The sequence below is a fragment of the Cyphomyrmex costatus genome, unplaced genomic scaffold (genome assembly GCF_001594065.2).
Source record: "Cyphomyrmex costatus isolate MS0001 unplaced genomic scaffold, Ccosl1.0 scaffold8, whole genome shotgun sequence".
Lineage (NCBI taxonomy): Eukaryota > Metazoa > Arthropoda > Insecta > Hymenoptera > Formicidae > Cyphomyrmex > Cyphomyrmex costatus.
The window spans coordinates 537,698-549,301 of record NW_017280375.1 but is presented as its reverse complement, the minus strand read 5'-3'; the positions used below and the strand labels follow the sequence as shown (position 1 = coordinate 549,301).

General features: G+C 31.5%; 3 protein-coding genes across 3 annotated transcripts; all 3 read left to right on the top strand.

Annotated features, from left to right (window-relative positions):
* The first annotated feature begins 1,447 nt into the window (after nt 1-1,447).
* Nucleotides 1,448-2,455, top strand: Osi18 (DUF1676 domain-containing protein Osi18). The gene is made up of 3 exons (XM_018549287.1): nt 1,448-1,551; nt 1,645-2,003; nt 2,175-2,455. Exons 1-3 carry the CDS (start codon nt 1,448-1,450, stop codon nt 2,453-2,455), a joined length of 744 nt encoding a protein of 247 aa, XP_018404789.1.
* A 2,174-nt stretch (nt 2,456-4,629) lies between these two features.
* Nucleotides 4,630-5,594, top strand: Osi19 (DUF1676 domain-containing protein Osi19). The gene is made up of 2 exons (XM_018549273.1): nt 4,630-4,830; nt 5,012-5,594. The coding sequence occupies exons 1-2, from the start codon at nt 4,633-4,635 to the stop codon at nt 5,555-5,557; spliced, it is 744 nt and encodes a 247-aa protein (XP_018404775.1). The 5' UTR covers nt 4,630-4,632; the 3' UTR covers nt 5,558-5,594.
* A 2,241-nt stretch (nt 5,595-7,835) lies between these two features.
* Osi20 (DUF1676 domain-containing protein Osi20) lies at nt 7,836-8,966 on the top strand. The gene is made up of 2 exons (XM_018549142.1): nt 7,836-8,391; nt 8,722-8,966. The coding sequence occupies exons 1-2, from the start codon at nt 7,836-7,838 to the stop codon at nt 8,964-8,966; spliced, it is 801 nt and encodes a 266-aa protein (XP_018404644.1).
* Nucleotides 8,967-11,604: the final 2,638 nt, after the last annotated feature.

Below are 11,604 nucleotides of genomic sequence, written 5' to 3'. Positions count from 1 at the left end.
TGTTTATTCATATAAAACTTATTAATTAGATCATTTCAGAAAAACTCTGTGTCTTATGATAATATACGAAGTATAAAAAGTATTTGAGCACGCCGTTTTAATAAATTAAAAATATATTAAAAATGTTACAATTTTGCATGATACGTGTGATGTATAAAAATTAAAATTAAGAGCGCGTTTATCGTAATACATAAGAATTATTTGTAGATAATTAATCAGTTACTGTTACGTATTCGGGTGCCATACCCAATTAATTTTATTTTTTACTAATTTAAGGTTTATTCTTAACCTTTAAATACAAATATCAAAAAGCAATGTAAAAAATAAATACTTTTAATGTATCATATGGCCTGATCGTATATTAATTTATATTCAATAAAACATTAAATTAATATTTTTATATAATATCTATATATTATCCTTACATCTATAAAGTTTATATTCGATATTTTTAACAGTAAATAATTCTCAAGCCACATAGGATAGTTAAATAAAAATAATGCCTTATAAAAATATTCTAAAATTCTATTTATTCGTCTTTTTTTCTAAAATCGTATGAAAAATTTTGTGAGCAATTTTTATAACTTTTACCCTCTGATAATAATTATTAAAATACTTAAATTTATTTAATTAAATTAATAAATTAATTTAAACACGTTATTTTCTATTGTTATTTTATTGATTGACAAAGGCATCTAGAAAAAAAATTCGTTAAATTAAGTAAATATAAAATAATATGAAAAATCTAATATCATTTTAAATATCACAATATTGTAAAATTATGTCTTCTCTATTAACTTTTGTTCTTCTCTCTGTTAAGCAAACTATCTGCTAATTGTAAATAAAATGTAAATGTAATTATTTAAAAATATGCTCTTTGAACTAAAATGTTTATAAATTATTTGTTTGATTTTATTAAAATTTACATTAAAATTAAAGCATTTAAAAATTTAAGAAAAAAAATAAAAATTATAATTTTACGATATCATATATATAAAATTATAATATTTTGTGTATTTTGACTAATACGTATATATCTAACAGAAATATATATTTTTTATTATAATTACAAAAACAGAGAACAATTTTGAATTTTGTTGACCAGTAAAAGTCAGTGTAGAAATATTTACAAAAATTACAAACTTATTGAAAAGCATTCCGAATAAATACCATCTTAATATAGCTCTTTGATGGATATAATTAAAACAGAAGTAGTATAGATGAGTATAGATGAAATCGAAATTATTCTAGAAAAATGACGACATTCAAAGTCGTGAAAATACTGACACCCTAGATAATGAGGCTTTCTTCTTTTCTTCCTCCCAGCCAGCAACACGTTCGTGATCAAAATTCATCGACCGTATGCGACTGCCATCAGCTATAAAACCCGGTTGACTTCAACTGTACTGGCATTCGGTGTTTAGTCTGGCGAATCGGTGATACCGCCATGAGGATCTTAACCACTTTTGCATCGGTAGCCTTTCTGGCCATTCTCACTAATGCACATCAAACAGAAACTACCGTCGACGTCTTGCAAGACATTTATCACAGGTAAGTTATATATACACACTTATAATTATTAAAATAATAATACCTTATAAATACATGATGCTTTATGTAACATACAAATTTGAAATATTTTAGATGCACAGATAGCGAATCTATGTTATTTTGCGTTAAACCGAAAGTGTTAGCTTACATCACCAATGCTGTAAAACAAGACAGATTAACAATTACGGAGGATTTAGCAATAGTTAAATCCCGTGACGTGCCAGAGCATAAGGCAGAAGACTTTCCTTCACAATACGATGCCGCAGATCCATCCAAGAGAAAACTTCTACGAACAATGATGCTCGAGAAATTGGACGCGTACTTGTCAAGCCATCAGCTTGAAGCTAAACTACCTGAAGCGATTGTAGAATCCAGCATTGTCCCCAGATCTTTAGTTGACAGCATGCCTAAGAGTCTTACAATCCCTCTTAGTGATTCTTCCAATGAGCAAGGTAACTTAATACAAATAGCACAAATTCCGGTTGACATTATCTTACATTTTATATTTTATAATCAGCATTTCTGTAGTATAAACTAATAGCAAACGAAAAATAACTATAAAATTGTTATAATTTTTATAAGATTTCTTGGAGGACGCTTTAAGATTTTATTTCTACTTGCAGGCCGTGGTTTCGTCAAAAAAGTAATGATACCGTTCTTACTTGGTCTCAAGTTCAAAGCTACTGCTTTAGTACCTCTTGCTCTTGGTCTCATCGCTCTGAAAACGTGGAAAGCGCTGACGTTGGGTCTTCTGTCGTTGGTTCTCAGCGGAGCGATGATACTTTTCAAATTGACGAAACCGAAAATTGCTTACGAGGTTGTTCATTACGGACATCCACCTATAGAACACCCTCCTCATTGGGACAATGCAGCTCACGGACCTTACAGAGCCTATAGGAAATAAAGTGTAAAAACAAAATTTATCGTTTTATCACGTGTAGATTTATTTAATATTTATTCATTGTTAGTGTATTCCATCTGTATTATTTTTGTAAAATAAAAGTTTTTACATGAATTTATTAAATAAATTTTGTCGCTTTGGTCTCATTATTCTGTTTTAATACTTATATAAACTATCATTTTCACATATAAAAACGCTATTGTTTTGGTAGTAAAAAATAGTATAACTTATAAAAGAATAATAAACAAATAAATAAATAATAAATATATAGTAATGAGAGAACGAAAGATTTAATAAGTTTCAAAACTGAAAAAGACATTACCTTCATATCCTTAACAAGTGATATGCAATTTAAATAGATGAATTATCAGTAAAATTGATATAATAATTTAATATTAACTGAAGTTGCGTATTGTTGATATATGTAATCTGTACTCATCAAATTGCTTTCAATCTGTATATATATATATATATATATATATGTGTGTGTAATACATGGGATTATTTTACAGTTCATGCAACGTTTGTTGACATACTCGACAAACTTGATTTATTTCTAGTAAGATTGAGAGTAAAACGAATAGATTATTTATACAAAATACGAAAGATATTGATCGACATTTCATCGAATAGATGGCCTGAATGTTTATGCAAACTTGACCCAAAATTCCAGTTGTCGTTTCATTGTTACGATAAAGAAGAAGTCGGGCAGGAAGACAGAAGTGTTTTCAATGGTACCTTATGCGCATTTTCGCGCGAGAAACTCGCACGCAATGCGCATCGCTGATGTACCCCGAACAAACTATTTTCTTTCAGGTTCGTTCAGGAGCTATAATTTAATTAGGTCTAGCAGGGTGAAATTAGTAATGTCTAGGTATCAGGTCAACGACATAAGGAGACGTGAAGAGAACATGAAGAGGCAGGAGGGAATTTTAACGTACCACTCATGTGGAAAGCCACGATCGTGGTATGAATGAGTGATTGACTCAATGCCAATGTTACAACAACTTTGGTGTCAAGGATAAAAGATTCTTACTATTTATATATAATTTCCGATTATTTGCTAGAAAGAAGAATGCCTACAATAACTAAGTTATTAAAAATAATTAGAAAAATAAACAATTTTTACTCATTTATTTTTTCCAATCTTTCCTTTTATTTGACTTATTCAAGATTAATTTTTGTTATCTGTAACTTAAATACTACTTATAATAATTAATTATATCAAATTCTTGTACGCCATTCTGTATTAAAATCATTGAAATTATTGCACGCATCTTGCTCGAATATAAAAGTCAAACAAATTATTAAAGAATAACTTAATAAATTATGTAAGAAAAACTGAAAGTCATTTAGTACAAAATATTGTTTTCACAATAATAAAGATTAAATTAAATAATTTGATTATACATTATATTAAATTAGTTTTTGCGTATGTTGCACCGTTTAAAAAAAAATTATTATGTACTGTATAATTTATACTAGATATAAATTAAAATTTCTATTTTATCTTCAATGATAAAGCTCTATATAATATTGTAGAAAATTTTTGAAAGTTTATTGTTCTATCCTCTTGTCGTTTCTAATAACTTTCTTTAATTCCGCTTTCACTCGGATAAATCAAATTTAATTATAAAATCCGGCTGCGTTCGTTATAAAAAATTTAATTTCAAGCCATGCTTCAAAAATATTCCATGAACGACTACCGTCACAAGTGGGTCTTCCGATATCGTTCGTGGAAAGCAAACTTTACTGCTCATTAATAATATAGATTCCATCGCGTTTCATGAGCGAATTGTATGACCTATCGGGGGCATCATCCCGATTCGGCGTCGCGTGCCGCGTGTCGCGCGATCTCACGTTTGTCCAGTCTATCCTCCCTCATTAGGTAGTCATGACATGATCTGTAGTGAGGCCTCAATAATCGAAGACCATACTGAACGAAAAGAAAATCCACGCCCGGATGGAAGTGGGGAAGTGTTCGGGAGCGTGCTACGCGATTCTTCAACATGCATTGTACGATTCGACGATAGGCCTTCGTATAAATACCGTACTGCCCAACTCATTGGCATCAGTCGTCGTGCTACGATCGTCCTTATTCATTATCTTCGAACAAGTGTACACAACACAAATTTTCTTCAGAAATCTTCACAAACGGATATATACTCTCTGTCAACGCTATGAAGATCTTCATCTTGTGCGGCCTACTAGCGTTGGCTGCTGCACAACCAACCAAGAATGAAAATTGGAAAAGTGCTATGGATGATATGGTAGATCAATCTAGGTCCGAGTGTTCGCAGAAGAATGACGAGATTGCTTGTATGAAGTTTAAGGTATTTAATCTGCTCGATCAAGTCTTCAGCAAAGATAACTTCAAGGTAAGTATCGGTAACTCTCTCAATATATTACTCAAACAGTTATCAGATTTTAATTTATTATTTTTTATTTCTTTTCACTTTTTGAAAATAAATAATAAAATTCTCACTTTGTGAAAAAAATGATGTTCCATAAATAACTTATACACGTAACGTCACCTTTTTACTGTTTCTATTTTTACAGATATCCGAAACGGTGGAAGTTACACATAATTCATACCCCATTGAGACGACGTCTGCCCGTAGCGAAAGTTCTTTCCTCAATAATGTACAATCTTATTTGGCCTCTCACGACGTGACCTTTAAGCTGCCACTAGACTCCACCGTGAAGGTGAGCTCGCGTAACATCGAAGACGATCAACTCATCTTCAACGTCAAGTTCGGCCAGGGCCGTGCTGTCGACGAGGCTCGTAGATCCAAGCTGAAGAAAGTCATCGTCCCTATACTCGTGTTTGTCTTGCTGAAGGCGATGACTCTGATCCCTCTAGCAATAGGTGTGCTTGGTTTGAAAGCCTGGAACGCTTTGCAGCTCTCTTTCTTCAGTTTCATCGTATCTGTCGGCATGGCCATTTTCCAACTTTGCAAAAAAATTGCCGCCGATACTCACGCAGCACCTATTGCTCACGGATGGGAATATCAAACGCAATATAGATCTTTCCAGGATCAAGATCAACTCCCGACGTCACAACTTGCGCACAATCTCGCATACTCCGCTCACGCACAATCTTAATGTCACTATCGGCCTGTAGACGCTTTTGTAAAATACTTAGCTTCCTATTTTTACCATCTATTTAATAAATTATTATTGCAAATCATTTCAATCTATGCTTATTTGTAAACCTGCTTCTCCGATGCCGCCATGCTTATCATTCAATGCTAAAATTTATTAAAGAAAAAAATCAATGTCGGATTAATATTCATAAATTTATTATAATATTAAATCAAAACACACTTTTTTACATTACAAGATTGTATGTATATAATAAAATTAGAAGTGCTGAAATTTAGATTAAAAGGAAAATAAATTTAAATTTGGTTTGAGAATAATTATTTGTTCATTATTTATTTATTAAGACATTTAAATATCTTTAAAGTTTTTAAAAACGCTTTAAGCGTCGCGCGCCCTGCGCATGTTTTAACGACATTTATTTCTTCTTGTATGCGTATAAATATATGTATAAGTAAATTTTAAATTAATTTTTTATCAAATACTAAAATCTTTATTTTAAGACCGTACAATTGATAAATAATAAACAAACAAGGAGAAGAAAGCCAATAACAAAGCTAGATCACAAATGCTTATTAATTTTTTATTTTTAATGACGGAAAAGAACAAATTAGATAATTATTTTATCTGTAGATTATACTGTGTTTTCATGACTGATTTGTTGACAATATGTTTTAATTATCTTTCTTTTTTTTTATATTCAGTAGTGAAGAATGCTTACATTTTCAATCAATCGAAACCTTATAAGATCTTAATTAAGATTTAAAGACGTTCTATTATACGCATACACACATGTATGCGAATGTGATCAGGGATCACTTTCGTTTCTTACGAAAGTTGATTGGAGAAATCAGTACTTTAAAAAAGTCATTTCACTATTTTAACATATTACGTGATCTGCAATTTCTATGAAAACAAGAAAATCTATATGTCTGTACATAATACGTGCATCTAAAAGTACATATCAACTTATATATTTATTATATTTAGCCATTCGCTTGAATGCTTATATCGTATTCTCATCCATGGTTTGATATACATATTTTAAGATATTTTGAGAAATAGGAGACTGATAGTAAATTAAAATAAATAAAAATGAGTAAGCTAAAATTTCAATTTGTACACACATTTAATTATTGTTACTGTACATTATAATTATAATTTTTTATAATTATTCTTATTTTTTACATTTCAATTAATACATCTAAGATCTAATATACCTAGCAAATAATACATATATGTATAACAGTAATAAATCTCTTTTTATCGTTATATTTCATTTTAATTTAAAGGTAGAAATAAATATAAAAAAGTATTGAAGCACGTTTCAATAGTTTCATACGAAAAAAAAAGGAAAACAAATGTATTGCATATAAACAGCATAAAAGTAGTTTCAAGAATAAAAGTAACTTTATAAATCAATATTTGAAACACAAAAATTTGCTATCAATATTTTGTAAAGAATTAAAATAATGTAGGGAATTCCTAATTTTTCATATGACAAAAATTGTACCTTTCTTAACATGATTATAATAATTTATATTTACGTGTTGCGCTTTCTCTCGACGAATACTATTGCTGTTTACGATGTCGCATGCATGAAGCAAGTGTACGGCATTAGCAGTGCGTAAATCATTGTAATTATCGTAAAACAATGTGTTGCATTGTAACGCTGGAATAGTAGTATTGCATCGGTGTAGCACATATATATGCATAGCTTGCGATTTTCAAGAGAGTCTCCACAGTTACTCATTCTGTTAAATCGTAATTATAGAAGGCATATGGGCCGCGAAACGGCGCCTGACACTTTACGACAAGTCAAGTAAGAAAACTTGCAAAGGTGAAGAGACGCGAGGCGTAAGTTCCGTTTCCCGTATGCGTTGCATGCCATCATGTACAACGTACGCGACGCACAACAATCGATACATGTACACGTATGAGTGTGAGGGAAGCTTGAGGGGGAAATTGGAGGTAAGACGCTCTATGCCAGTGAAATTTGAATAATTTCCCTTCAATCGTAGATTCCCGACATGCGCGACCGAATAACATAGATTCAAGGGGGACAAATTAAATAAAAGGGACGGGCCACTCCTCCGTCAGTCGCAGTTCGATTGCCGATGATCGCTCACTTGCACGGGCGGACGATCGATTGCTTTTATTGACACGAGGTATCGCGAAAACAACGAGTGGGATCCACACGAGACAGCAAGGAAGAAAACACACACGGACAACTTAAATAATTTCCTACAAAACGTGCCAAAGAAAGAAAAAGGATACCAACATGCGACTGACAGCATCAATAGGCGTTATTATTCTGTTGATTGGAACTTGCGCGGCTAATCAGGACTTCTTGATAAATTCCTTGCATGAATGTATAAAGGTGGAATCTTGGACGTCTTGTTTGAAACATCAAATTCTGACTCATCTTGATAACCAATTGGGGATCGCTACGGAAGCGAGGTCGCTCGAAACCGTTGACGAGGCAATCGTCGCCAGGACCTTTAAATATCTCAAGAGTTTCGATTACGGAGTTGATTTACCTTTCGTCGATGCTAATTTAAAATACAGACCTAGCAGAAGCCTAGCTGATCTTGACATTGAATTTAAAAACAATGACGTAGGTACGAGTCAAGCTCGAGGACTTTTGAAAAAGAAGCTTCTGCTACCATTCTTGCTATTGTTGAAGTTGAAGTTCAAGGCTTTAATGCCTATTTTTGTCGCTATTATTGGAATAAAAGCTTTAAAAGCTTTGGTCCTATCGAAGCTTGCCATTCTTATCGTGATTGGATTTGTTGCCATGCAACTCTTCAAAAAAGGCGGCATGATGATGCCGATGGGTACGTATACATATGTAGATACTTAATACTCTAATAAGTATCCTTAATATTTAATATAAAGAATAACTTTCTATTATATCGCTTCTTTTAAAATAATTTTATTTTTCATAATTCATAATCAGTTATGTAAAATAATTTCACTTTCTTGTATAAGAACATTATTTTATAATTTATTAAACGTTCCAATATCTATTAAAACATAAAGAAAATATTATATGGAGATTTGTAATAAATTTTGAAGAAATAATTGCAACAAAAAAGTTTCACATTTGTGCTGCGTAATTTTCGTAACATAGAATGCGAAAAAAAAGTGTAGTTTTTCGATCCTAGGAATGTCTATGGAACCGGCATCGGCATATGGTGCTCCACCTATGCTTTCGACGACGTCGAGCTATGATCCCGTCAATACGTGGGATGGTAACGGTCCTTATTCCCGCGTTTGGACGCCAACCAATAGTGTGGAAGCCCAAAACATTGCTTACAGTTATTACTCGCCTGGTAGTTCTAACTCATATAGTTCAGCAGGATCCTCTTCATTATCCTCGTCTTCAAGCAGCTCAACAAATTACAACTGAACTCGTCCTAAATACCCACTAATGACGCATCGATCAATCGTCCGATATTGCCCTTGTGAACGCATTCCCGATCGTACGTTAGCAAATAAGTTACGACCAAAGAAACTCACGCCAAATAATCAAGTAGTTCGCTGACAATCGATGACATCGCGATGTCAGTTTCGTTAACGAGAACGCCACATTCAAAGACTGTCGGCTCTGTGCCGGCTATAATTGTAGAATCGTTTTGTCGGTTCAACAAAACTTACGACAGCGGATTTGTTAACTTATCGAGAAATTAGTTGCGCTAATTAAATTTTTGATTAAGTTTAAGAATCCATAATATTCTAATATTGCCTGACATTCGGAATATGTCGCTATTAGAATTAATTTAACTTTTTTTAAGACAACTATTCGGAACATCGACAAAGCCGTTCACTATTTTTTTAAGTGTAATATGTACACATCAAAGAATAATTAGCAACGTACATCTTTACATATATAAAAATATAAACGTATAAGAGATATTGACAATATATGGGTACAAGATATTGTCAATATATAGATATGTTGCCAAATATATATTTACAAGGCGATACAAGATTATTTCTTAAGTGGACATTGACTACTTATATTTTTTGTGTAACATAATTAGATATTTATTATCTTCGCATTTGTTAATAAAAGCATTTCTTGTATAATACAATAAATTGATTTCATTTATATTTATTCTTTTTCTCATTTCACATTCTTGTAAAATTTCTTTGGTATTCTCAAACAAATACGTCAAAAATAAATAAATTACATTTTTTTTATATAAATAAATTGAAAAAAATTAATTATTTTAATAATATATTTAAAAATCTCTCACTAGATCCACCAAGCCCCTATAAGATGATTACTGTACTATGATACATGTAAAGTCTGTTGCCAATCCTTTAAAAAATATATGATTACAATATTATCAAGAATAGAATTTAAATACACTGAAATAATTAAAAATATTAAAAATGTAACGATTTAATGTTATTATATTAATTGTTAATTAAATAAATTAATATATTCATTTAAGAAAACATTTCAATTTTGGAAACTGTATGTTCTTCAGTTGGTAATACCGTTACAATATCATGATCACGTAAAGAGAACCATTTCAGATGGCGCAAGAAATCATTGGGGCGATCCAGGATGATCCATGGATCATAGAACCTACCTTCTTTATCGACCGTTACAATTTAATGTTATAAATCGTTAATTCTTAAAAAAAATTTACCTTAAAGCTTTATTAAGTATACGTTAGTGTTGTGTTATAAATATTAAATTATAAACATATACAATCACAATATTGACTTATTTGTATTTAAATATTGTAAAGATGTTTAGATTAATTGATTTTCATTCAAAATAATCTTTATTCTAATTTTAAGAGGCAGAAAATTATTTTATTCTACTAATAGAGACATAATAGGATTGTAAATTGTGTTCTTTCAGAATATTATAAATAATAAGATAGAATAATTTTAGAATATATTCACAAAATAGTACATATTGATACATTTAATATTAACATGTTTAATTTCTGTTATAATTTATTTTTTTCATAGTTGATTATCTATAATTTGTTACTTATAGTATTAAAAGCTTATGTGGTACGTTTTTATGTATATATTCTAACAATAAAGAAATCATAACCTTGATTTCATATTTATCCGAACCTTCATATTTCTTTTGTTCTCACCAAATTATCCTTTGAATTGTTTGCTCTCAACAATACGCAGTATTGTTTAAACGCTTTTTCTAAAGCAATATTCTTACTTTCACTTTTTTTTTATATCAAAAAACCACCGAAGACATACATTAAGATCTGATACATTCCAAGGTAATCTGATACATTCCAAGCTATCAAGTAAAATTGGGGTAATGTCAAAAGGATTTTCGATATCCTCCTGTCAGAAAAAGGTCAAAGGCAACAGATAATCTTTCTTAGGGTTTTTAGAATAACTTAATTTAAGCTTTTTTTTTAGGATTATTGTGCAGAAAGCAAATCTTTTCTTCTTTTTGCCGACTCTCTCTCTCTCTCTCTCTCTCTCTCTCTCTCTCTCTCCAAGAGAGAGACCGCCCAACACGTTTCGCCATGTCATTGCTATATCACATTTGAAATAAGTAAAAGCAATCAGTGAAAGCGGAGAGGAATCGCATCAGCTTGATTCATCGAAAGCGCGATTTCTCTTCGTCTGAGAACGCTTGAGATAAAGTAATCTGCGGGATCAACAGCAGGATGCGTCTACTTTACATACGATCCCTTTTTACGTAAGCAATTTGCCTCCGCATACGCCAATATCCTGTGCCGAGTAGGGCACATATTCTTTAGAAAGCGTGTTTATCGCATCCTCAAGATCGTGCGCGATTGTGAAACCTTCCATTACGTTAACAATGTTGCTGAAAAAGTACGTGTATTATTTTAATAATCTACAGTGTTGAACGGAGAGTTTCCGGGTACCCGCATATGACGCATATGTGGCGATTACATAGAAAGAATCGTTCACGTCGTGATCAAGTTTTACGTGTAATGATCGGTGCTATTAGATTGCAAATTTCTTTCAAATATACCTTCAATTTCCATTGCATTTCCGCGTTATAAAACATTATAAGTTCTTTC

Excerpts from the sequence above, each read along its gene's own strand:
- Osi18 (XM_018549287.1), top strand. The coding sequence starts at position 1,448 with ATGAGGATCTTAACCACTTTTGCATCGGTAGCCTTTCTGGCCATTCTC. Across the intron at positions 1,552-1,644 it reads TTGCAAGACATTTATCACAG|ATGCACAGATAGCGAATCTA; the intron begins GTAAGTTATATA and ends GAAATATTTTAG. Across the intron at positions 2,004-2,174 it reads TGATTCTTCCAATGAGCAAG|GCCGTGGTTTCGTCAAAAAA; the intron begins GTAACTTAATAC and ends TTCTACTTGCAG.
- Osi19 (XM_018549273.1), top strand. The coding sequence starts at position 4,633 with ATGAAGATCTTCATCTTGTGCGGCCTACTAGCGTTGGCTGCTGCACAA. Across the intron at positions 4,831-5,011 it reads TCAGCAAAGATAACTTCAAG|ATATCCGAAACGGTGGAAGT; the intron begins GTAAGTATCGGT and ends CTATTTTTACAG.
- Osi20 (XM_018549142.1), top strand. The coding sequence starts at position 7,836 with ATGCGACTGACAGCATCAATAGGCGTTATTATTCTGTTGATTGGAACT. Across the intron at positions 8,392-8,721 it reads CGGCATGATGATGCCGATGG|GAATGTCTATGGAACCGGCA; the intron begins GTACGTATACAT and ends TTTCGATCCTAG.